This window comes from Mobula hypostoma, chromosome 2 (assembly GCF_963921235.1).
Source record: "Mobula hypostoma chromosome 2, sMobHyp1.1, whole genome shotgun sequence".
Taxonomy (NCBI): domain Eukaryota; kingdom Metazoa; phylum Chordata; class Chondrichthyes; order Myliobatiformes; family Myliobatidae; genus Mobula; species Mobula hypostoma.
The window spans coordinates 242912530-242940374 of NC_086098.1; the positions used below are offsets into that span (position 1 = coordinate 242912530).

Below are 27845 nucleotides of genomic sequence, written 5' to 3' on the forward strand. Positions count from 1 at the left end.
GACTTTACCTGTGAGAAATGCATCCTATTGCAGCTCTAACACTCTGCTTTAAGGAGTTGGAGCTGGAACTGGATGAACTCCGGATCAGCTGAGAGGCTGAAGGGGTAGGACATATAAAGAAGTAGTTACACCCAAAGTGCAGGATACAGGAAACTGGGTGACAATAAGGAAGGAGATAAGAGGCCACTGCAGAGTATCTCTGTGACCATCCCCCTCAACAACAAGTATACCACTTTGGATACTATCGGTTGGGGGGGGGGTGGGAATGGGGTGTGGAGATGACCAAGCAGAGGAAAGGCACAGTAGTCAGGTCTCTGGCACTGAGTCTGTCTCTGTGACTTATGAGGGAACAGAGAAGAAAAGGTGAGATGTGGTGAGGGAGTATTTGTTAGTTAGGGGAACAGAAAGGAGGTTCTGTGGATAAGAACGAGAATCCCAGGTGACATATTGCCTCCTGAGTGCCAAGGTCAGGGACATTTCAGATAGAGTCCTCAGCATTCTCAAGTGGGAGGGTGAAAAGCCAGAGGTCATGGCCCATGTAGGTTCAATGATATAGGTAGCTAGAGGGAATAGGTTCCATAAAGTGAGTTCTGGGAGTTAGGTACCAAGTCCAGGGTTGTGATCTCAGGATTGCTACCTGTGCCACGTGCTAATGAGGCCAGAAAAAGGAAGATCGTATAGTTTGACATGTGGCTGAGGAGTTGGTGTAGGAGAGAGGGCTTCAGATTCTCTGATCATTGGGGTCTTTTCTAGGGAAGGTGGGATGGTTGACACCTGAAGTGGAGGGAGACTAATATCCTTACAGGTGGTTTGCTAGAGCTGCATGAAGGAAGAGATGGGGTTACACTAGAGTTGCAAGGGGATGGGAACCAGAGTGCCAGAATAGATAGTGGAGAAGCTGTGATGTTGTTAAGACCTCAGGCAATGTCAGGAATCAAAAGGTTGAACAAGGTGCAAAGAATGGAATTATGATATTGTACCATTACTGAGACTTGGTTGCAGGAGGGGCAGGACTGGCAGCTCAGTATTCTGAGGTTCTAATTTTTTAGATGCGTCAGAGCAGGAGGGGTGGTGTCACTAGTCACGGAAGATGTCACATCAGTACTCAGTTAGGACAGTCTGGAGAACTTGTCTAGTGAGGCTTTACATGTGGAACTGAGGAATGAGAAAGGTATGGCCACATTAATGGGCTATATTAAGTCTGTGGGATTTAGAGGAGCAAATCTGTAGAGATTGCAGACTGATGCAAGAAACACAAGGCTGTTATTGTAAGTGATTTAACTTTCTCCATATTGACTGGGCCTCCCATACTGTCAAAGGATTAGATGGGATAGTTTGTTAAGTTTGTTCAGGAAAGTCCCAATGAGAGAGTGCACAGTACTTGATCTTCTATTAGGGAATGAGACAAGTCAGGTGACAGAGCTTGTGAAGGGGAACACTTTGCATCTAGTGATCATAATGCCATTAGTTTCAATGTAAATATAGAAAAGAATAGGTTTGGTTCACGGATTGAAATTCAAAATTGCCGAAAGGTCAATTCTGACAGTATCAGAAAGGGTCTGACAAGTGTGGACTAGGACAGGCTGTTTTCTGACTAAGGTGTACTTGGTAAGTTGAAGGCCTTAGAAAGTGAAACTTTTTGAGAGTATAGAGCTTGTAAGTGACTGTCAGAATAAAAGGTAAAGAGAGCATGTTTAGGGAACCTTGGTTTTCAAGAGATACTGGTTAAAGAAAAAAAGAGGAATGCAGCAGGTATAAACAGATAGGAACGAATGAGGTACCTATGAAGTATAAGAAATGCAAGAGAACACTTAAGAATCAGTAGAGCTGAAAGAAGGCATGAGGTTGTCCTAACACACAAGGTGCAGGAGAATCCTAAAGGATTCTACAGGTAAGTTAAAAGCAAAAGAATTGCAAGGGACAAAATTGGTCCTCTGGAAAATCAGAATGTTAATCTACAAATCCCATTTCCAGAAAAGTTGGGATATTTTCCAAAATGCAATAAAAACAAAAATCTGTGATTATGTTCATTCACGTGAACCTTTATTTAACTGACAAAAGTACAAAGAAAAGATTTTCAATAGTTTTACTGACCAACTTAATTGTATTTTGTAAATATACACAAATTTAGAATTTGATGGCTGCAACACACTCAACAAAAGTTGGGGCAGAGTTAAAAGAAGATTGAAAAGTGCACAGAATATTCAAGTAACACCAGTTTGGAAGACTCCACATTAAGCAGGCTAATTGGTAGCAGGTGAGGTGTCATGACTGGGTATAAAGGTAGCGTCCATCAAAGGCTCAGTCTTTGCAAGCAAGGATGGGTCGTGGCTCACCCCTTTGTGCCAAAATTCGTGAGAGAATTGTTAGTCAGTTCAAAAGGAACATTTCTCAACGCAAGATTGCAGAGAATTTAGGTCTTTCAACATCTGCAGTACATAATATTGTGAAAAGACTGAGAGAATTCAGAGACATCTCAGTGTGTAAAGGGCAAGGTCGGAAACCACAGTTGAATGCGCGTGATCTTCGAGCCCTCAGGCAGCACTGCCTAAGAAACCGTCATGCTACTGTGACAATTATAGCCACCTGGGCTCGGGAGTACTTCGGAAAACCCTTGTCACTCAACACAGTCCGTCGCCGCATCCAGAAATGCAACTTGAAACTGTATTATGCAAGGAGGAAGCCATACATCAACTCTATGCAGAAACGCCGGTGAGTTCTCTGGGCCCGAGCTCATCTCAGATGGACTGAAAGACTGTGGAACCGTGTGCTGTGGTCAGATGAGTCCACATTTCAGCTAGTTTTCGGAAAAAAGGGGCGTCGAGTTCTCCATGCCAAAGATGAAAACGACCATCCAGATTGTTATCAGCGAAAGGTGCAAAAGCCAGCATCTGTGATGGTATGGGGGTGCATCAGTGCCCACGGCATGGGTGAGTTGCATGTATGTGAAGGTACCATTGACTCTGAGGGGTATATTAGGATTTTAGAGAGACATATGTTGCCATCAAGGCGACATCTCTTCCCGGGACGTCCATGCTTATTTCAGCAGGACAATGCCAGACCACATTCTGCACGGGCTACAACAGTGTGGCTTTGTAGACACAGAGCGCGTGTGCTTGACTGGCGTGCTGCCAGTCCAGATCTATCTCCTATTGAAAATGTATGGCGCATCATGAAGAGGAGAATCAGATAACAGAGACCACGGACTGTTGAGCAGCTGAAGTCTTAGATCAAGCAAGAATGGACAAAATTTCCAATTGCAAATCTACAACAATTAGTATCCTCAGTTCCAAAACGATTAAAAAGTGTTATTAAAAGGAAAGGTGTTGTAACACAATGGTAAACATGTCTCTGTCCCAACTTTTGTTGAGTGTGTTGCAGCCATCAAATTCTAAATTTGTGTATGTTTACAAAATACAATTAAGTTGGTCAGTAAAACTATTGAAAATCTTTTCTTTGTACTTTTGTCAGTTAAACAAAGGTTCACGTGAATTAACATATCACAGGTTTTTGTTTTTATTGCATTTTGGAAAATATCCCAACTTTTCTGGAAATGGGGTTTGTATATGTAGCGTCAAAAGAGGTGGGGGAGATCTTAAATGGATCTTTTTTTAAAATCTGTATTTACTTGGCAGAAGTGAGGCACAGCAGCAGTGAGGTCATGGACTCTATACAAATTACAGAGGAGTTGCTGTTTGCTGTTTTGAGACAAATTAGGATAATTCTGCAGGGCCTAAAAAGGTGTTCCCTCAGACCCAAGTGCAGATATTGCAGGAATCCTAGCAGAGATATTTAAGTCAACCTTGGTGACCGGTGAGGTGCTGGAGGATTAGAGGATGGCCAATATTTTTCTGTTGTTTAAGAAAGGCTCTAGAAATAAACCAGGAATTATAGGCCAGTGAGCCTGACATCAGTAGTAGGAAAGTCAGAGGAATGTACTCTAAGGGACCGGATATATAAGTAATTTGGTAGACAGGGACTGATTAGGCATAGTCAACATGGCTTTGTGCATAATAGGTCGTATCTAACCAAGTTTATAGAGTTTTCTGAGGAAGTTACCAGGAAAGTTGATGAAGGCAAGGCAGTGGATGTTGTCTACATGAACTTCAGTAAGGCACTTGACAAGGTCCCATATGGGAGGTTGGTCAGAAGGTGTAATCTCTTGGCATTCAAGGTGAGTTTGTAAATTGGATTAGACATTGGCTTTGTGGCAGAAGCCTCTGTAGATGGTTGTCTGTCTGACTGTGACTAGTGGAGTGCTGCAGGAATCGGTGCTGGGTCTGTTGTTGTTTATCATCAATATCAATGATCTGGATCAGTGTATTTACAAATGACACCTAAATTGGGGGTGTAGTGGACAACGTGGAACACTCTCACAGCATGTAGAGGGACCTGGACCAGCTGGAAAAATGGACTGAAAAATAGCAGATGAAATTTAATGTAGAGAAGGTCGAGGTGTTGTACTTCGGTAGGACCAACCAGAGTAGGTTTTACATGATGAACGGTGGAATAGTGGGGAGAGCAGTAGAACAAAGAGATCTAGGAATACAGGTCCATAATTCATGGAAAGTGGTGTCATAGGTAGATAGGTTTGTAAAAAAAGCTTTTTGCATATCGGCCGCCAGAAATCAAAATATTGTGTATAGGAGATGGAACGTTACGTTGAAGTCATACAAGGCATTGGTGAGGCCTAATTTGGAATATTGTATGCACTTTTGGTCACCTACCTAAGGAAAGATGCAAATAAAGTTGAAAGAATAGACAGAAAATTTACACGGATTATGCCACTGCTGGAGGACCTGAATTATAAGGAAAGCTTGAATAAGTTAGGACTTTATTTCTTCAAACGTATAAGATTGAGAGGCGATTTGATAGAGATATACAAATTTATGAGGGGTACAGACACGAAAAGGCAAACAGGCTTTTTGCACTGAGGTTAGATGGGACTGCAAATAGAGGTAATAATTTAAGGGTGTAAGGTGTAAACTTTAAGGGGAACTTTTTCACTTAGAGGATCGTGAGAGTGTGGAATGACCTGCCAGTGAGTGGTGCAAGCAAGCATGATTTCAACGTTTAAGAGAAGTTTGGATAGGGTACATGGATGATAGGAGTATGGAAGGCTATGGTCTGGCTACCACTTGATAGGAGTAGGCAACTTAGACTAGATGGGCTGAAGGGCTGTTTCTGTGCTGTACTTTTCTATGACTCTATTACTCTAATACTTGTGTCAGTATACCAATGCAACCAAAAACATTCATCTTCATGTAAAATTCCCATTTCTACCGTCAACACAAATCTCTATCCATCACACACACACAGCCCTAAGCTTTTATCGTGTCTCTCCTTCACAGGCATTAACCCTTGATTCCTGCTGGGATATCTTGAGCAACGGAGAAAATACTGGGGGATCTCAGCAAGTCAGGCAGCATTGGTGGAAGGGAATAAATAATTAACATTTCAGGCCAAGAGCCTTCATCAGGAATGGAAAGGAAGGGGACAGAAGCCAGAATGATCACAGGATTGGAGACCAGCAGAGATCACAGAGGAGGAGCAGTGACAGTGTCAAGTTGAGTTCCTGTGAAGAGAAGATTTAAGCTTTTTCAGGGCAGACATGCCTTGCAGAGATTTTGCAATGGAGCATCAAATCATAAACACAGTTCTGGCTTCTGCCTCCTCCCCTTCTGGTCCTGATGAAGGGTCCTGGCCCTCCTTCCCTCCTTAGATGTTAACTGACTTGCTGAGTTCCTCCAGCATTTTGTGTATGTGGCTTAAGATTTCCAACACCTGCAGAATATCTTGTGTTTACGTCTTGCTGGGATATATTCCCCAAACAGGCGGGACTGGTTTCAGGTAACCACCCCGCCCCACTCCACCCCAGATCTACATCATGTGGGAATTCCGAAAGTGACTGCAACAGGCTTTGCAATTACTGGCCTCATGGCGGCATCAATGGAAGGGCACAGAAGCTCTCCAACGTAGCCACTAAAACAGCATGCAGACTAGTTCCTGTTATCCTGAGCAATGTCCAATTAGCACTGGCCTTTGGATGTGACCGACATGGAGAGACACTCAGAGATTGTAGCTGAAAGGATGTTTACTACACAGATGGCACCTCAGTAATGAAAAGCACTTAAAACATTATCATCAACAAATTACCATTATGAAGCTGCCATTACTATAATCACAGGTTTATGCTGACTTATTTCAGGCAGTGTTCCAGGTACAATCAGCCTGTCCTGATTAAGTGCAGATTTGCTCAAATTCTCTCTTAAATGTGTTTTCATTGCTTGAACAGCAGTAATGAAAATCACTGAGTAGTGCTGTAGGTACACAATATCGATCAGTACTGACCCTTTGTTTTTGCCTGAAATGGAAACTTTCTTTACCTTTCACATCACATTAGTTATAAATGAAAACACTTAGTGTGTAACAAGGCTGGAATTCGGGCAGCCACTTCCAGTGAGGTCACAAACTGCGCAGGCAAACATCAGCAAAGTTCAGGGAATCATCATCCAGACCATGCTCTCTTCTTGCTGCTGCCATCGGGCAGAAGATACAACTGTCTAATGTCCCACATCACCAGGTTCAGTAACAGTTATTATCCTTCAGCCACCAGGCTCATGATGGAGATAACTTCACTCACCTCAACACTGAATCAATTCTACAACCTATGGACTCATTTTGAAGGACTCTGCAACTAATGTACTCAGTCAGTATTATTTCCTTCTTCCTTTATTGATTGTTTTGTTTTTGTATTTGTACAGTTTTCCTCCTCTGCACACTGATCCTCAGTCTGTGTAGTTTTTCATTGATTCTATTGTATTTCTTTGTTCTACTGTAAATGTCTGCAAGAAAATGAATCTCATGGTAGTATATATTGACATATATTTACTTTGAACTTTAGACTTGTGGCATGACATTTACTAATCTTTACTTTGTGTTGTCCATTTACTTGCTGATCTTTATTTAGGATCTTAATTTTGATGGGCCAGCTGGACACATGACAGCAACGGTTGATGGTGGTCAGAGGGAGATCAAGTATTGAAACATGTGATTTTTCCCATACTGGTGGTGAGCGAGCTGGGTTGCCAATGTGGAGACAAGGGTTCAAGTCCCACTTTGGCAGTTCAACTTATTTAATTAAATACATCGGGAATAAAAAGCTGCTCTCAGCAACGATGACTAGAGAGCCACAGGTTATTCAGCCCATCAATCTATTCTGACCATCAAGCTCCCATTTACATTAACCCTACAGTAAGCTCATTTATTATTCACTGGAGTTCATTAAAATGAGGGGGTGGGGGATCTCACTGAAACCAATTTTGAATATTGAAAGACCTAGATAAGAGTGGATGTGGAGAGGATGTTTCCTGTAGTGGGGGCATCTAGAACCAGAGGTCACAGCCTCAGAATAGAGGACATTTCTTTGAAACGGAGATGAGGAAGATTTTCTTTACCCAAAGATGGCGAACCTGTAGAATTCACTGCTGCTGACGACCAGGTCATTGGGTATACATAGGCTCTTGATTAGGAAGGGCATCAAAGATTACGGGGAGAAGAAAGGAGACTGGGTCTGAGGGGGGATAATAGATCAGCCATGATAGAATGGTGGAGCAGACTCAATGGGCCGTATGGCTTAATTCTGCTCTTCTGTCTTATGGTCTACATCCCAACCAGTTCCACCTGGATTCTACTATTCACCCACACACTAAGGGCAACTTACAGTGGCCAATTAACCGCAAGCTAGCAACATGTTGCTTGAAAAAATAAGCACACTTGGCTCATTAATGCTATTCAAGAAAGGAAATATGCCATCTTACTTGATGTGAATTCCAACCTCTAGCAATAGGCTCAACCCTTAATTACTTTGTAAAATGGTGCCCTAAGCCACACTGCTCAGGGAAGGGCAGTAAATGCTAGTGATGCCTGCTTTCCATTACAGATGCTTGTTTTTATTTGTAGGGCTGCCTTCCCCTAGCATTAAACCAAGGTACGATTTAAAGGATTGTGGATAAGACTCAGAGGCTGATGGCAGCTTCCTTCATTCCTGGTGAACTATGATACTATTTAGATTAAATTAGATTAGCTTCATTTGTCACATGCACATTGGAATATCAAAACCTACAGTGAAATGCATTCATGTCAATGACCAACACAGTCTGCGGTGCCAAGAATGCCCACAACTTAATAATCCTAACCTGTATGTCTTTGGAATATGGGAGGAAAGTGGAGCACCCAGAAGAAACCTACACAGTCACGGGGAAAACAAACTCCTTAGACAGCGGTGGGAATCAAACCCCGATCAGTAATCGTAGACACTGTAAAGCATTGCACTAACCATTATGCTGCCATGCCATTATAGTTACAAGACTGTTGTTCGCACCGTAATTTTTTAAAACCCAGACAACATTATGGTGTAGGACTGAGTGTTGCTTTGCAACAGCCATTAGTAACTAACGTAGGAAGAACTGTTTGAGGATCAGCACACAGCATTCCTGGAACTCTTGAAAATTTTCACCCCTCTTATAGAATAGATGTACTGCCTTTGGAGGTGGTGCAGAGGAGATTTTATAGAAACACATAAAATTATTAAAGGGATAAATAGGACAGAGACAGGAGAGTAGTTTCCAAATGGTAAGTGAAACTAGAACTAGGGGGCCTGAACCTGGTGGTGTGAGTCCTGAGGCAACTGTACTTTCTTGATGGCGGCAGTGCGAAGAGAGCATGGCCAAATCTAGTCTCAAGATTTGGGGGAATAGATGTAAGATGAAGATTGGGAAAAACTGCTTTTCCCGAAGAGTAGTGAATCTGTGGAATTTTCTGCCTACAGAAGCAGTAGAGGGTAGCTCATTAAATATACTTAAGAATCATTTAGGAAGATTTTTGCATAGCAACGTAATTGAGGGTTAGTAGGTGGAACGAGTCTATGGCCAGATCAGTCATGATCTTACTGAATGGCTTAGCAGGCTTGATCCAAACCAATTAATCATTCATTCCTATGTGCGGAGTGGCTAGGAGTTAGGTACTTGTAACCCAAGGAGAACTTGTACACAAATACATCTGTTTGGAAAAGGTACCCTGATTCAAAATTGTTTAATGTCATTTCCAGTTGACAAGTTGCATGACGGCCTGGTATGGAAACACCTTTGCCCTTGAATAGAAAATCCTACAAAAAAGTAGTGGAGACGACCCAGTCAATCAAGAATAAAGCCCTACCCACAAATGAGCGTATCTACATGAAGGAAAGCAGCAACCATCATCAAGGACCCCCACCATCCAGGCCATGCTCTCTTCTCATTGCTACCATCAGGAAGGTACAGGAGCCTCAGGACTCATATCACCAGGTTCAGGAACAGTTATTACCCCTCAACCATCAGGCTCTTGAAACAGAGGGGATACCTTCACTCACCCCAACACTGAACCATTCCTACAACCTATGGACTCACTTTCAAGGACTCTTCATCTCACGTTCTCAATATTAATTAATTAATTCCTTTATTTCTTTTGTATTTGTAGTTTGTCATCCTTTGCACATTGGTTATTGTCCGTCCTATTGAGTGCAGCCTTTCATTTATTCTATTGTTTTTCTTGGGATTTATTGCTGCAAGAAAATGAACCTCAGAGTGTATTTGGTGACATATATGTACGTTGATAATAAATTTACTTTGAACTTTGAATGCAGAAGTGTAAAGGAGAACAAAATTATTGTTACTCAAGATCCAATGCAGTGCAAAAAAAACACAATAAGCAACACAATAACAACTTTTAAAAACACAGTAAGTATAAATGAGATAGCTTATATATACATTTAGATTGAACGCATGTCCATAAAGTGATGCTAGGCGCAGGAGTGTCTGTACATAAGGTGAATCACAGAAAATAATAAATTAATGATAAATTGGGTTAGTGGGTGGAGGTGTTGATCAGCCTTACTGCTTGGGAAAAGTAACTATTTTTGAGTATGGTGGTCCTGGCATAGATGTTGAACTAAGCCATCTCACACAAACTGTGTGGTGAACTTTGGCCGTCTGCTTTGCACTGGCCAGCCTTACATGCCAGGGAGCCAGAGCATTAAAAGGTCAAATTCACAGAAGGGCATCTGATTCTCAATGGAAAGAAACACCCAAACTGGATTTATGGGCAAGTTCAATTTCACTATTACAGTTTGAAAATTTACATCACCATGAATACACTGAGGGAAGGCTGCACTTGATTAGCTTTCTTTTCAAAGGGATTGACAAGAATCTGATTTGTAGAAGGACTCATCTTAATGAAGTAGAAGAGGAACAAGAGAATGATTTTCTTCCACTGCTCTGATTGCAGTCGCTCACCAGAAAAATTAGCATTTCCCAATTGTGCAGTCAGCCAACCACAAACAATAAAAGAACTGGTTCAATGGACAACTGAGTCATTCAGATCCAGTCAGTGTTTTGTTGTGTTAGTAGAACAAATGATTAATTAGTGTGGGGCATGGGGGGGGGGGTCAGGGAGGCCACGTGTAATGTCAGAGGGCTTGTGGGATCATACTTCAGGAAACTCAAAAGGAGTTTGTAGCTTTTGCTTAGAGTGAGAGTTCTAAACAGGTATTATCAGCTTGTGATGTGCTGGGTCACAGAACAGTGAAGGATGTCACTGATAGTCATCAAGAAAGTGGGTAACTTCAAATGTTGAGATCAGTCTCAGTAAAACCTTTTCAATCTTGTTTCTGTTATCTGAGATAGGTAGGTGATAACACAGCAAAAACTGCACTATGAGGCAGCAGGCTGAGGTGAGTTCCCCAGGCTTATCGTATGAAGCACAGAAGGAATGCCATAGTAGCGTAGCGGTTAGCGTGACGTTACTACAGCTTCAGAGTTTGATTCTGGCAGTCACTAAGAAAGTTTGTATGTTCTTTCCATGTGCGTGTGCGTTACCTCCTGGTGCTCCAGTTTCCTCCCACAGACCAAGGACGTACTGGTTACTATGTTAATTGGTTATTGTAAATTGTCCTGTGATTAGGCTAGGGTTGGTGGGTTGCTGGGTGGTGCAGCCTGTTGGTTCAGAAGGGCCTGTGTACATGTCTCTTAAATAATATAAAACGAAGTGGCAGAGAGTGCAGTGGGGAGTAAGAGATAACGAGTCAGAAGTAATGACTCTGCAATGTTACTGCCAGATCTCTCAGCAGAAATCACAGATGCCTGAGGCAGGACCATTCCAAACAACAAGGTCCAGATAAAGTAACCATGGATACTACACTTGAACGACAGAGCCCCAAATGCAGGAAGTAGCAGGATGATCAGTACCTAATCTGTCGCTGGGAACGAGATTCTCTTTCTGAAACCAGTTGGTTAACAGAGACACCATGATTTATGCATTCAGAAAAGCTTTAGAATTTTTAAACACAACTTTTATAGCTGCATAACAAACATGATAGAGCAGCAGTGTATGCAATTCAGGTCACTGAACGAAAACTGGGTGATCCCTTGAAAAAAGTTCCTAACAGACCTGGTACCAATACTCCTTTCTGCTGCTTGCCACAACAATAGACCTTCACAATGCCTGGGCACACATCTATTAGCTCCGCACACTTACTCTGCACAGGGCAAGCAGTACAATGCTGCTCAAGCATTGAAGACTCACTTCAATACTGTTCATTAGCTAGATGGATAAGAAAATACATTGGCAATGTGGAGTGATTAAATACAATTCAAATTAGATATGAGCAGAAATAGGCTATTCGGCCCATCAAGTCTGCTCTGCCGATCATGCCTGATTTATTTTTCCTCTCAACCCCATTCTTCTGCCTTCTCCATATAACTAACCTTTGAGACCCTTACTAATCAGGAACCTATTAACTTATGCTTTCAGTATATCCAATGACTTTGCCGTCTGTGGTAAATTCCATAGGTTCACCACCCTTTCGCAAAGAAATTCTTCTTCATCTCTGTTCTAAAGGGATGTCCTTCTATTCTGAAACTCTGCCCTCTGGTCCTAAACTCTTTCAATCTCCCAATATTGGAAACATTCTCTCCACGTTCACTCTACCTATGCTTTTCAATATTCAATCAGTTTCAATGAGATCTCCCCTCATTCTTCTAAACTCTGGCAAGTACAGGCCCCAGGCCATCAAACATCCTCACACATTAACCCTTTCATTCCTGGGATCATTCCCGTAAACCTCCTCTAGACTCTCTCCAATGCTAAAATAGCCTTTCTTAGATATGGGGCCCAAAACTGTCCACGATAATCCAAGTGTGGTCTGCCCAACAACTTACAAAGCCTAAACGTGAGGCACTGAGTGAACTGATGTTTGCATTGTCCCACACGAGACTGCAAGACTCTAATTCAAGGGATATGGGACGATCCATTGCAATTTTAAATAATGTAGATTACACCACCTGTGGAGCATTACATACAGTTCTAAGTGCCACATCATAGAAAGGGTCTGACTATGCTGGAGAGTGCACCAGAATTTAGACCACTTTGATGATGGGGAGAAAGCAGGCAAGCTACATTGTTTATCATGCACATGAGGAGTGACCTGGCTTATTTATTTACTTATTTAGAAATACAGAGTGGAAAAGGCCCTTCCAGCTGCACCACCAATTTAACCCCAGCCTAATCACAGGAAAATTTACAATGACCAATTAACCTATTAACTGCCATGTCTTTGGGACTGTGCGAGGAAACTGGAGCACCCAGAAGAAACACACGAAACACACAGGAAGAACATACCAACTTTCTTACAGTGGACACCAGAATTCCACTCTGAACTCTGATGCTCGAGCTGTAATAGTGTGGTGTTAATTGCTATGTTACTATGGTGCCCTAACCCAAAGCTACTGTGGCACTGACTACTTACAAAAACAAGAGGACATTGGTTTGTGAGGCAAAGAAGCTTCAAAAGGGATATCTTGAACTTGGTGCTATATGTGTTGGGAGGGATGTCATATTTGGACAATCTCTTGAATAGGCAAGGTACAGTAAGATATAGAATTAAAGTGGACAAATAGCATTAGTTCAGATGGGTAAAAAGATCAGCTTGGACTTGGGCTGAAAGACTATTCCTGTATGATTCAACTCATATGACTATTACAAAAAGTGACTGGTGATAAAAGGTGCCATCGTTGTTTAATAACAGCAAAGATCAAGGACTGGGCTGAAGGTTGAAAAGACTTACTTTCTACCCCAACTACAAATCAACACCCTCTGTTCTCTCTGCTCTTGCACTTGACCAATTATATTGTACAGTCAGTGTCCATCTTATTCAGTATAGAATGGAACCCTGTGTGGTATACTGCTGCTGTAGCCCATCCACTTCAAGGTTTGACATGTTACGTAGTCAGAGATGCTCTTCTGTACACTACTGCTGTAACCACTGTTCCCACTAAGTTGCGCAGGTGCACAGCTGTGCAGTAACTGAAATGCTCTTGTGCCCAGTGTTGGTTGTGGCACCACCATTCATTCTAAATATTCATAGTATGCATATTACAAAAAAAACATATTTAAAATGCTGCTCAGTTTTCAGGCAATGCAAAATTTCTTGCTCAATGGTTGTTCAGCTGTAAAAAAAACTTAAAGGGAGCACTGGTTGTAATGCATGGTTATCTGGATTACTGTCACCTACCTGACATCCTGAATCAGTCTGGCCATTGTCCTCTGAACTCTCTCATTACCAAGGTGTTTTCACCCACAGACCTGCCACTCACTGGATGGTTTTTGTTTTTCACACTATTCTCTGTAAACTTGAGAGACTGTTGTGCATGAAAATCTCAGGAGATTAGCAGTTTCTGAAATACTCAAACCACCTCATCTGGCACCAACAATCATTCCACAGCCAGTCACTTAGATCACATTCTTCTCCCATTCTGATATTTGGTCTCAACAACTGAACTTCTTTGACGAGATCTGAATGCTTTAATGCACTGAGTTGCTGCCACATGATTTGTTAATTAGATATTTCTATTAATGAGATGTACAGGTGTACCTAATAAAGTGGCTCCGGAGTGTAAGTTTTACATTAACTTTGTAATTTAATTTAAGCCATCTCCTCCATTCAATGAGACCGCTGATGCATCTCCTCTACCATTCCTCAAATTCCTTCTGAATGTCCTAGAAGTCGACAGATCTCAGCTTTTAATTTATTGACGAATCCCAACCTTCTCTAGATGTAGAGAATATCCAGGTAGGTAACTCAAGAAAATATGGTGCTGAAGGAGTCTGGCAAGCTGGCCTTCATTGTTGGGGCACTGAGTATTAAGAGTTGGAAAGTTATGTTGCAGTTATATAACACTTGCAGCATGCTGTACAGTTTCAGAACTCCAATTATAGGAAGAAAGAATGCATAAAAGATTTACCAGGATGTTGTCTGGACTTGGAGGCCTGACTTACAAGGAGAGATTGCATAGACTTGAACTTCATTCCCTGGAATGTAGGAGATTGAGGGATGATCTGACAGAGGTACATAAGATTACAGGGGTCAAAGGCACGGTGAAAACACAGATTACCCCCCCACCAGAAAGGAAGTGCGAAAAACAAGAGAGCATTGGTTTAAGATCAGAGGCAAGAGATGTAAAAGCATGATCAGGGGCAGCTTCATCGCACAAAGGTTGGTGCATTTTCTGAATGAAATGCCAGAAATAGCAGTCGAGGCAGGCACATTAGTAATGTTTAAAAGGTATGTGGATATAAAAAGGTTTAGAGGGCAATGGGTCAAATGCAGGTAGATGAGATCAGTTCACTGGGCAGCGTCACCAGCATGGATGAGTTGGGCTGTTGAGTGTATGAGTGCTTCAGAACCATGATCCTGTAATGGCCAACTCCTTATTCTAAGTGTATGTGCTATTGTTCTAAAATCTAAAGCCACTAACAGTCTCTCTGCTCTTACCACAGCAATCCATGGCAGAACCTTGCATGTGGCAATGGCCTTTCGTTAGCCTAAACTTTTATGAACACAATTAAATCATCCCAATCTCTCCTCAGATGGTAACTACTGTTACAGGAAGTCAGGTTTTATTTTTTTAAAGAGGTTAAGGAACACAGAACATAGAGCAGTACAGAACAGTACACTTTAACTTACCTTTAACCTACTCTAAAGATCAATCTAACTCTTCCCCTCACATCGCCCTCCAGTTTTCTCTCATCCATGTGCCTATCTAAGAGCATCTCAAATAAGGAAGGAAAACAAAAGATGAATTTGAAAATTTACCGGGTAAAGTTGCACTTTCTGACGGAGTCCTCCTCCTGCTGGGACTGCAACAAGCACTGTCCTGATGCCTCTGTGACGCATATTTGTCCTGTGCTGGTTGCATACCTGTGATTGTTTTAAACAGAGTCAATGAAGACAATTCAGGAGACCAAGCACACCAGCACTAATATGACTGATTAAAAACTTACCACTATTTAAAACAAAGTTAACACGTGCAGACTGGATAGTATTTAAATGACTGAAGAAGTAAAAGCGATGAGAGTATATGGAGGAATTTAAGGTGGGGGGTTATATGGGAGGCAGGGTTTCAGGATGGGCACAACAATGTGGGCCGAAGGGCCTGTACTGTGCTGTACTATTCTATGATGAGGAGTTGAGGCCAGTACAGGTCTGCCCTGGTCATACTGAATGGCAGGGCAGGCTTCCAGGTCATGGCGGCCTTCTCTTACTCCTATTTCCTTGTGCTCTTATGTTCTGTGCCATCTCCCACATACACCTCTGCAGGCTGACAATTCAGTGCAGTATTGAGAGAGTAGGGCATTTGTAACGAAAATCAATTTCCCCCGGGATCAATAAAGTATGACTATGACTATGACTATTTATAAGACTATAAGACATAGGAGCACAAATAGGACATTTGGTCCATCAAGGCTGCTCTGCCATTCAATCATTGCTGATTTATCATCCATCTCAACTCCTTTCTCCTTCCTTCGCCCCAAAACTTTTGACACCTTTACTAATCACAAATCTATCAATCTCCACTTTAAATATACCCAACGACATGGGCTCCAATGCTGTCTGTGCCAATGAATTCCATAGATTCACCTTCCTTTGGCTAAAGAGGTTCCTCCTCAGCTCTGTTCTGAAGGGTGTCCTTCTAATCTGAAGCTGTACTCGCTGGTCCTAACCCTACCACTATAGGAAACATACCTCCCACATCCATTCTTCTTATACGTCTGATGGTTCAAAGAGAAGGCCCCTTTGTACAAAGTGGGCAGGGAATCAGTATCTTCCCCCATTTCCCCCATCATCTCTGCTATTTGTGGGATATAGATTTTGCTACATGAGAATTACTGCACTTCAAAAGACTGCATGAGCCAAATTTCAAAGGTTGCACTAATCTTTAAAAAAATGGAAGTCAAAAGAAATTCAGACGCTAAAAATCTTAAAAACAGAGAAAGCTGGAAACATTCATCAGGCCAGGCAGCATCAGTGAAAAATGAAATAGGAATGTTTCCAGCTTTGATGAAGTGCTTTCAAACTGAAATGTTAACTGTTTTCCTGTTCACAGATGTTGCCAGACCTGCAAGGTGTTTTAAATATTTCCTGCTACAATAACTCTTAAAATTTCTTAATAATTTCCTGACTCCAAGTGAGTTTCAGAGGAAAGCACATCCCAGACCACAGCTTTCACTCTCACTTCGCTATATAACTGACCCTCATTTAAGTGGCAACTCATCACTTTTATAGGCAGAACTCATAATCTGCTGCTTCTGCTTGTCTACTCATTCATAAATATCATTGAAAGACTTCCAACTATTTCATTTACATTTGGATTAAGGATAGCTTAATTTCTCATAGGCACATCAAAATATTTCACTGCAGCTTACTAACCCTAGCTATATCTCTTCTTAGGAGCAAACTGGAGCACCCAGAGGAACCCATGCAGTTGGGCCAGCTAGTCGGGTCCACTCCCGAATACGCTTTCCATCCGTGCCGGGTTAAGTGTCGAGATCGCAACTCGACCTCATAAAATAAAAGGGAAAATACTGTGAAAATGTCTGTGTGAGGAGTGGTGCACCACAGAGTCTCTCTCTCAGCGCCTTGTAAAAGCCATGAAAAAGACATCATCACGGACGCACGCACACACATGCACAAACTCGCATACACGCAGGCACCCGCAAAGAAAAAGAAACTCATGAAGTCACATGGAGAACGTACAAACTCCTTACAGACAGTGGAGTGGTGGGAATCAAACCCCAATATTACAGCTGGTGCTGTAAAGCATTGGGCTAATCGCCACTACAGGATGGGACAAACACACACACAGTGGATTTCCAGTTAACAAGGTTAATTGGGGTAACTGTTTACTTGGGATAACTCTTACAGAACAAAATAGCCTGGATTCCCTTCATTTATTTGGGACACTATGGCTCTTAATTGGGACAGAAGTGTTTCCAACTAACGTCAGTTGTGATTAGACACTACACTGTGCTTAGAGTAATGTTTTTAAATAGCACCAGTTCTGTGAGTTTCTGTTCAAATAGCAGTGATTTTTGTCACTGAAAGTTGGCAGGAGTAAGCAGTAAAACAATCCAGAAACGTTTTACTCACTCCAGTTTAAGCATTCAGGCTTGGACATGTCAGAAATGGCCAACAGTGAAATTGAAACGATTTCACTATTTCAACAACTTAGGCACTATGAAGAATTAGAAGATTTTGACAATCATTTCAAATGTTACAATGAAAATGAAGATTTGGAGGATGCAATTGTCAAAAGCATTGCATAAAGGTACTCCATTATCTGCACCAGGTATCTGTACTGATTTTGATCATTTACAGTCAATTGAAAGAACATAGCAGCGTTCACAAGATGATTTCCTATGTTAATAAATATTAAGAACTAATTCAGTTGTAATGCTGTAGAGATAATTGGTTGTGTTCTAATTTGTTCTGTATTTCATTTAAATACATAATTGTTACTCAATTAAACATAGCTTGTCTTTAATATACCTTTTTAACTACCTCCATAAAACTTTGGTTAATCGGGGTAGCTACTTAATTGTACTGGTCTCAATTAACTGGAATCACTATCATCATATACCTAATATATAACTTTATATACACACACATTATGAGGAGCTCAGCAGGAAGGGGAACACCTATGGAGGGAAATTAACAGTCGATGTTTGAGGCCCTTGATCTGGACTCAGATATCATCTGACCCACTGAGACACTTCAGCATCTTGTGTGTTTCTTTGGATTCAGCAGCTGCAGGCTGTGCCTCAACCTGTCACCCTCTTTCGTTCTTCAATAGCAATTATTAATCTGTCAACCAAGTGGCCTCTGGAACTGGGACTTGAGATGCAATCAGGAGCAGAAGTTATAGCCAACCCTGACCTTGCCTTATTTTGCTTTTCTGTGGTTTCTGTTACAGTCACAAGTCGAAAGTGAAAGAAGATGTATCACCCTACAATTTAATTAGAAGTGCGAAAGCTGATTCATGCCCAATTCTTGCTGTTTCTTGCTCAAGGGACTGCAGTCAAGACTATATACTGCATGCCATAGTCTCAAGGAGACACCAGATTGCATAGAGGAAGAGATATTTCAAAAAAGAGCAGGAACAGTCGGCACTTCTTGTGTGCCACAGATCCTAAGGAGACATTGGATTGCGCATATTTAGGCACTTGGCAAAGACCAATAAAAAGAAGCTAGGTTGAATTGGAGCTGCCACTAGGTGAGTGGGCCGGTGTTGGAACAGGGGAGTTAAGGCTTTTGCTATCATGGCTTCAGTGAAGGGAGGCATAGGCTGTAAGTAGATTTTTTTTATTATTCTTTCTTTCTTTCTTATTGCACATTTAGAGCAGTGGAGATGCCAGACAGGATACTGGAATGTTCCTCTTGTAGGACGTAGGAATGCAGGGAGACCACCAGTGCCCCTGACGACTACAAATGCAACTTCTAACAGACCATGTTAAGGAGTTGGAGCTGGAACTGGAACTGAATGAACTCCAGCCACTCAGGAGGGTGGGGGGTTAACAGACAGGACACTAAGGGAGGTAGTTACGCCCAAGGTGCAGGACACAGGAGGGGGAAAGGGGATAGGCAGTCAGTGCAGAATACCCCTGTGGTTGTTCCCCTTAACAGCTTTGGTACACATAAGTCCCAACTGGAGAGAGCGCGATAGATCTTCTATTAGGGAATGAGGCTGGGCAGGTGACAGAAGTTTGTGTAGAGGAACACTTGCACCTAGTGATCACAATGCCATGAGTTTCAAAGTAAATATGCAAAAAGATATGACTGCTGAGCTGGTTGAGATTCTAAATTGGAGAAAGGCTGATATTGATGATATCAGAAATGATCTGGGAAGTGTGGATTGGGACAGGTTGTTTTCTGGCAAACATGTACTTGGTGTGAAGACTTCAAAAGTGAAATTTTGGGAGTACATAGTTTGTATGCTCCTGTCAGAATAAAAGACAAGGATAACAGGTTTAGGGAAACTTGGTTTTCAAGAGATAGAGGCACTGGTTAAGAAAAAGGAGGAGGTGCATAGCAGGTATAGGCAGGCAGGAATAAATGAGGTACTTGAGGAATATAAAAAATGCAAGAAAACACTTGAGAAGGAAATCAGAAGATCTCAAAGAAGACACAAGGTTGCTCAAGCAGACAAGGTGGAGGAGAATCCTAAGGACTTCTACAAAAGTATTTAGAGCTAAAGGTCAGCAAGTGACAAAACTGGTCCTCTGGAAGATCAGAGTGGTAATCTATGTGTGGAGCTGGAAGAAATGGGTAAGATCTTAAATGGATTTTTCACATATATTTACTCAGGATATGGACACAGAGCCCACAGATGTGAGGCAATGTAGCAACAAGGTCATGGACCTTATACAGGGCTGGAGAAGGGGGAGTCTAATAGGAGAGGACAGAAGACCATGGAAGAAAGAAAAGTGAAGAGCAGCACCAGAGGGAGGCGATGGTTCCAGCCCTGTATTTCTTTCACCAATCAACCTCCCAGCTCTTTACTTCACCCACCACTCCCAGTTTCACCCATCACCTGTTGTTTCTTCCTTCCCCCCCTCACCTTTTAAATCTACTCATCTTTTATCCTCCAGTCCTGCAGAAGGCTCTCAGCCCAATACGTCAATTGCACTCTTTTCCATTAATGCTGCCTGACCTGCTGAGTTCCCCCAGCATTTTGTGCGTGTTGCTCGGATTTCCAGCATCTGTAGGTTTTCTCTTGTTTGTGACTAGTAATTAATAACTCTGTGCTGTATATGATTCTTAATCTTTAACAGCAAATTTATAATCAAATGCTATTTAAAGTACTGTAAGTAAACTGCAATACAGCAAATAAAATTCAGGGGATACACATGAAATGGTGGTGGAACTCAACAGGTCAAGCAGCACAAATGGAGTGGAATGAACAGTCAACGTTTCAGGCCGAGACAATTTATTAGAACTGGAAAGCAAGGGAGCAGAAGCCAGAAAAAGAAGGTGGGAAGAGGGGAAGGAGTACAAAATAGTGGGTAATAAGTGAGACCAAGTAAGGGGGAGGTGGGTGGGAAAGAGGAGATGAAGTAAGAAGCTGAGAGGTGATAGATGGAAGAGGTAAAGTGCTGAAGAATAAAGAGTCTAATTGGGGAGGACAGTGGACCATAGGAAGAAAGGATAAGGTGGAGGGGAAGCAGAAGGAGGTAATGGGCAGGTGAGGAGAAGAGAAGGGTTGAGAGAGTAACCAGAATATGAGAGGAGGGATGGAGAGAAATTACCGAAATTTAGAGAAATCAATGTACATGCTGTCAGGTTGGAGGCTACCCAGACAGAATATGAGGTGTACTCTCCCAGCCTGAGTTTGGCCTTATTGTGGTAATACAGGAGGCCATGGATAGATGTGTCAGAATGGAAATGGGGAGTTGAATTGAAATGGAGGAAACACAGGGAGAACCTGCTTTTTTTGTGGCAGACAGAGCAAACATGTGTGACAAAGTGGTCCCCAATCTATGTTGCATCTCACCAATGTAGAGGAGGCTGCACCAGATCAAATGGATGAACCCTGAGAAACTCACAAGTGAAGAGTCACCTCACCTGGAAGGTCTTTTTAGGGCCCTGAATGGTGGTAAGGGAGAAGGTGAAGGGGCAGGTGTAGCAGTTGTTGTGCTTGCAGGATAAGAGCCAGAAGGGAAATCAGTGGAGAGGGATGAGTGGACAAGAGAGTCACATAGAGAATGAGCTCTCTGGAAACCAGAGAGTAGGGTAGGGAAATATGTGCTGAATATGGAGGTTCATGGTGAGGCTCTGTAACTTCTACCACCTTCAACTTCAAGTAATTTCTTTTCCCCCTCCTTAACTTATATCACTCTGCATTCTGATTACCATCTCTTCTCCTCACTTGCCCATCACCTCATTTTGGCTCCCCTCCTCCCCCTCTTTCTTGGTTAGTCCACTGTCCTCTCCCATCAGATTCCTTCTTCAACTCTTCACATCTTCCATCTTTTCCCTCTCAGATTCTTACTTCATCCTATCTCTCTTCCCCATGCACTCATCTTCCCCCTAATCTTATTCAAAGTTCAAACTGAATTTTATTATCAAAGTACATATATGTCACAATATACAACCCTGAGATTCATTTTTCTATGGGCATACTCAACAAATCTATAGAATAGTAACTATAAAAGGATCAATGAAAGGTTAACTAGATTACAGAAGACAACAAACTGTACAAATGCAAATATAAATAAATAGCAATAAATAAAGAGAACATGAGATGAAGAGTCCTTGAAAGTGAGTTCATTGGCTGTGGGAACATTTCAAAGATGGGGCAAGTGAGCTGAGTGTAGTTATCACCTTTTGTTCAAGAGCTTGATGCTTGAGGGATAGTAATTGTTCTTGAACCTGATGGTGCGAGTCCTGAGGCTCTTATAATTTTTACCTGATGGAAGCTGCAAGTAGGGAGCATGACCTGTATGGTGGGGATCCCTGATGATGGAAGACAGCATTTCATGTAGATGTGCTCAATGGTGGGAGGGCTTCACTTGTAATGTACTGGGCTGAATCTGCTACTTTTTGTAGGATTTTCCGTTCAAAGGCATTGGTGTTTCCATACCAGGCTGTGATGCAGCCAGTTAGTATACTCTCCAGAACACATCTATAGAAATTTGTCAAAGTTTCAGAAGCCCTACTGTATCCCATTTTGCTTGATTTAACTTTATAAGAGGCGATAGTGTTCAAGCCCTGTCACAGCTGTCGAGCATCCCTTGTTGATTGAAGTCCGGAATTTACACTTTGTGCATGAGATGGCTTTCCAGGGATCATACTTGCATCTCTATAACCTTCTTGGTTTCCAGACTTGAACACCTCTGATCTGGCCCTCAGTAAATTTCGGATCTCATGGTTCATCCAGGGCTTCTGATTGGGGAAGCCTTGGAATGATTTAGTGGGGACACACTCCTCTACAGCTGTTTTAATGAAGTCCATTACAATCATGGTGTATTCATTTAGATCTCTAGATAAGTGCTTGAACACGGCCCAGTCCACTGACTTGAAGCAATCCCGCAATTGCTCCTCCTCTTTGTTGCCTTAATCCCCAGAGCTTTGCATTTTAGTCTGTGCTTGTACGCAGGTAGAGGAAGGACAGCCAAGTGATCTGATTTACCAAAATGCGGTCTGGGCAAGGAATGGTAGGTATTCCTTATCCTGGTATAACAGTGGTCTAGTGTGTTTGGACCTCTGGTGGTAACTGGGCAGAGCTTTCTTCAAACAAGCCTAGCTGAAGTCTACAACTCTGATTTGAAATACGTCAGGATGGGCTGTTTCTTGTTTGGAGACGACATCATGCAGTGTTGCAAGTGCTTGACCATTGGTGGTATGCAGGCTGTGGATAGGATTATGGAGGATAACTCCCTTAGTAAATAGAACAGACTGCATTTAATCATTAGGTGTTTACGGTTGGGGGAACACGAGTTCGACAGAACAGCCGCCTCAAAGCACCAACGAGATCTAACCATAAAATGCACATCTCCTCCTTTTGCCTTTGCCAAGTTCAGCAGTTCGATCCATTCTGTAAATTGAGAATCCTTCTGTTTTGACTGCTCCATCTGGTGAGCCTGAAGAAAGCAACGTTTTGATAAAGCATACAATTGAGCAGACTCTCAGTTGCCTCTAATACAGCAACCTTGCCCTCAGGCCCTCAGTTTTGTTCTCCAATAACTTCACATTTGCCAACAAGATGCTGGGTAGAGGAGGCCTCATCCTTCTGCGTTTCAGCCTGGCTTGGATTCCGCCCCCCCCGGCCCACCTCACTTTCGGCCACATCTTAAAGGTGCTATGCCTGACTGGTTTGAATTCTTCCGCTGATCTTGAGATAGGAAGATTATTGAGTTGATTTAAAAGTCCATTGCTTGGAGGAAAGTAACATTGCTGTGAAAGTAATTCAAAGGAAGTATATTTAAGAGAAAGTTTGGAACAATCTTCTGCTGCCCACAGGACGTCACCAATGATCACTGGCGCCATCTTGAGTTCTGGCTTCTGACCTCTTCCTTTCCAGTTCCGATGAAGAATCTGGGCACAAAACGTTGACTGTTTATTCTGCTCCATAGACGCTACCTGACTTGAGTTCCTCCAGCATTGTTCAGGAGTTGCTCAAGAGTTCCAGCGTCTTCAGAATCTCTTCTGTATAAAATAAATTCAGGTACTTCATACATGTACAAGGTAATGTACAAAGCCCTCTTCTCAAGGTGGAAGTACTAGAGTCTGAAGACCCACACTGAACGTTTAGGAACAGCTTCTTTTCCTCTACCATCAGATTTCCAAATGGACAAGAGCCCATGCACTCTACCTCACTTTTTTTTCCTTTTTTTTTGCTCTCAGTGATCTCTACTTACAGTGTGTGTGTGTGTGTGTGTGTACATACATATACACACACCCACCCACACATATACATACATATAAATTTTATTTATTATATACACACACACACATATTGCAATGTATTGCTGCCACAAAGCAACATACTTCATGACATATGCCAGTGATAGTAAACCTGATTTTCAATTTGGGCCAATGCCAGGCTCTCTGGTTAATAAGGATTAACGCTTAATCATGTTATATTTTCTCTTTCACCAGTTCTAATGAAGAGTGTTTGAACTGAAACGTTGAAGTACTTTCTCCTCCCAAAGTTGTTGCCTGACCTGCTGAGTGGTTTCAGTACTTTCTAGCCCACACTTGCTTCATTTCATTTATTGCAAAGCCGTATTGCTCCCCTGATAATGGTGGAAGATTTCTCACTTCATTGAGAAGTGACTCTAGGTATGGGAAATGACGTGCTTCTTCCAAGGTCTTGGCGAGAATCTTTATTGTCGGCAGGAGGTGATGCATACCAACTACAACTGGTCAAAGACCTTTGAAAGCCGATATCCTCTGGTCACATCAACAATGGAGACTCGCACTCAAACCACCCCCCCCCCCCCACCATCTGTGCAATGCAGCTGGATACTTCTGGTTGGTTCAACCTTGCTTCTGGAAAATAGCTAGCAATATTAAGCCTAACATATGAGGACTGTTTGATGGCTCAACATATGAGGAGTGGTTGACAGCGGGGGAGTGGGCAGAGGGGAAATCCCCTGCTCTGTACATATGGGTTAAGGTTAAGTTGTGGGTCTGCCCCAGCACACCCTTAGATTGTGTTGGTTGTTAATGCATTTCTCTGTATGTTTCGACATACATGTGACAAATAAAGCTAACCTTTGACCACTGAAATACTTGGGTAGTGCAGATGTGTAGGAGATTCCATCAGTAACAAAGTCTTGGTCCCTTTAAAACAGATTTGAGGCCAGATTTCTTCAGCCAGAGGGTGGTACAGGTGGGAGGGTGGTAGAACACCACCGAGGTCAGTGGAGCCCAAATCACTGGGTGCATTTAAGGCAGAGATGGCTAGGTTCTGGATACAGAAGGGGGTTAAAAGTTAAGGGGAGAAGATGGAAGGATAGGGTTGGGGGAAAAAATGTCAGCCAACATTGAGGTCCAAATTACACACAGACAATTCCACTGGACAAGAGATGTCTTTCACATGCCTGACACCAGACTCCTGAAAAAGACATAGGTAGAAATGATTCAAAGGTGTCCTTAATGCTTTGCTGTCACCTGGGTCTTTCTGACCAATGGGTGCTCGAAGTGGAAGAGAATTCAAAAACACATTAAGTCCAAGTGCTCATGAAGCCCAGCCAAAAGTACAAGAGTGCAACACTTCACAAACTATCCATTTTCCTGTCCCACCAAGCACTTGCTGCCCATCCATAATACTGACTGCTGCTTCAACACTGGCCAAGGTGCAAACAAGTCACCCTGGATCCAAGGAAACTGCTTAGGAAGACAAGGACAGCTGGTAATTTCTTACTGGTCAGGTCTACATGGGCCAGTGAAACATCTTTCTAAAAAGTGGTGAGTTTGAAACAACAATAAAGAATACAAAAAAATTCACAACTTGTAGCTTAAGTGGTATAGGCAACCCAGTGGAGAAGTAACACAATAATCTGTATTACACACACAAAATACCGGAGGAATTCTGCAAGACGGGCAGCATCTATGGAGGAGAATAAACAGCCCACATTTTGGACCAAGTTTCTTCATCTGCCGGTCCTGATGAACACTTCAGCCCGAAGTATTGACTGTTTATTCCCCTCCATAGATGTTGCCTCACTTGCTCTGTTCCTCCAGCATTTTGTATGTGCGTTGCTCTGGATTTGCAGCACCTGTAGAATCCCTTGTGTTGATAACCTATATAACAGCCTTACTTTATTCCCAAAAACCAGTGACTTTTGATGACCAGGATGTTACAAGACATTACAACTCCCTATTCGAATGGTGATAAGCCTGACAGGTACTTCATGTCCTGCTTTGTATTTCTGTCTGTTGTGAAGATTGGTTTGAAGTCAACATTTTATACAACTAATTTTTAAAATTTAATTCCACTCCAAATCTCCCCTGGACATTGCGTCTTCAACCTGCAGTTCACACTTGGGTTTCATTTTTATTTGAAGCCAATTAGGTGCAACTGGAACCTCATCTGTGACTAAAAAGCTTGTTATAAGACTTGAATCTATTCTGATATATCTACTCAGAGACCCAAGGGTGAACAGGAACTAAACCACAGCAGCTATGAAAGACCAGCATAAACATTCAGTATTTACCAAACCACACTGCTCAGGAGACTTAAATAAAGAGTGAACCAGGTTCTTTGCCTCTTAGAATGAACAGAATCTGGTGTCCTGGAACTGAACACAGGACTGTTATGTCAGCTTCTTACTTCATCGCCCCCCCCCCCGCCCCATCATCCACCTTCCCCCTCACCTGGTTTCACCTGTCACCGAGCTTGTACTCATTATCTTATTCTGGCTACTATTTCCTTCCTCTCCCATCCCGAAGAAGTGTCTTGGTCCGAGACATTGATTGTTTATTCCTCTCCATAAGTGCTGCATGACCTCCTGAGTTCCTACTGCATTTTGTGTGTGTTGCTCAAGAAATTCAGCATTTGCAGAATCTCTTGAATTTATGACAGGACTTTCATTGTATGTCACAATAGCAAGTGTTACCACCCTCTCCTGCTACCACAAGTCTGGCAGCCTTCAATATTCCAGCCAGCAAATACGACCATCCCAACCTTACAACATCTACTCCTGACTTGACAATGAACCACTGTCCCTTCCTACACGTAACAGCTCACCAACTCCTTTGCAATCAAATTTAGGAATAGGCAGTAAATACTGGTATTGTCAGTAGCAATTCACCTGGTTAAGAAATAAACAAAAATACCCATGTACATCCGTGGAAGTTGCAGTAAGGCAAGGATTAAGATTGCTAGGACATTTGATGGACTAGGAGATTTGTAGTCTACTGAGGGCTAGGACTGTAGCATTCAAGACCAGTGATCCAAAACAATACAAGTAGTCCAGGTATGACCTACAGAAAGCTATTTTAAGGGCGAGAAAATAACTCTGATTAAGGTTAGAGATTGAATAAAATATACGTCAGCTCTAGCAGGGTTTGCAAGCTGTTACTTCCTACAAAGCAAAACATAATATCATGAATGGCTGTGATGCTTCACTCCCAGTTGAGCTCAGCACCTTTTATGCAAGTTCTAAAAGGGAAAATAAACCTCCACCTGTGCAAACATCTACACAATCTGGTGACCCTGTGATCTCTGTCTCAAAGGGTGATGTCAGAACATCTTTCAAGTGGGTGAACCCTCGCAAGCCGTCAGGCCTGGATGGTATACCTATTGAGGCTCTGCAAACCTGTGCCAACCAACTGGCAGGAATACTCAAAGATATCTTCAATCTCTCACTGCTGCAGTCAGAGATTTTCATCTGCTTTAAAAGGGTGACAGTCATACCACTGTCCAAGAGAAGCAGGGTGAGCTGCCTCAATGACTATCGCCCAGTGGCACTTACATTTACTGTGAAGAAGTGCTTTGAGAGGTTGGTCGTGGCTAGAATCAAGTTTATCATCACCGGCATGTGACATGAAACTTGTTAACTTAGCAGCAGCGTTCAATGTAATACATAATCTAGCAGAGAATAATAATAAAAAAATAAAAAATAATAAAGTAAATCAATTACATATATTGAATAGATTAAAAAACGTGCAAAAGCAGAAATACTATATATTTTATATAAGTGAGGTAGTGTTCAAAGATTCAATGACCATTTAAGAATTGGAAGGCAAAGGGGAAGAAGCTGTTCCGGAATCGCTGAGTGTATGCCTTCAGGCTTCTATACCTCCTACCTGATGGTAAGAGTGAGAAAGCACTTGCCTAAGGACCTGAACACCCTGCAATTAGCCTATCGCCACAACAGGTTCTACAGTGGATGCAATCTCCACTCAGCCTTGGATCACCTGAACAATACCTAAATCAGGCTGCTGTTTGTTCACTACAGCTCAGCGT

General features: G+C 42.3%; 1 protein-coding gene across 3 annotated transcripts in view; it reads right to left on the reverse strand.

Moving 5' to 3' along the window:
• Positions 1-27845, reverse strand: part of ash1l (ash1 (absent, small, or homeotic)-like (Drosophila)) — a 407803-nt gene that overhangs the window by 154640 nt on the left and 225318 nt on the right. For 2 of the 3 annotated variants that reach the window (XM_063041849.1, XM_063041848.1), the window contains exon 4: positions 15188-15292. The exons of the other annotated variant lie outside the window; for it this stretch is intronic. In XM_063041849.1, the coding sequence (XP_062897919.1) occupies positions 15188-15292 (105 nt within the window). The remainder of the gene's footprint in view (positions 1-15187; positions 15293-27845) is intronic. 3 annotated transcript variants of the gene reach the window in all.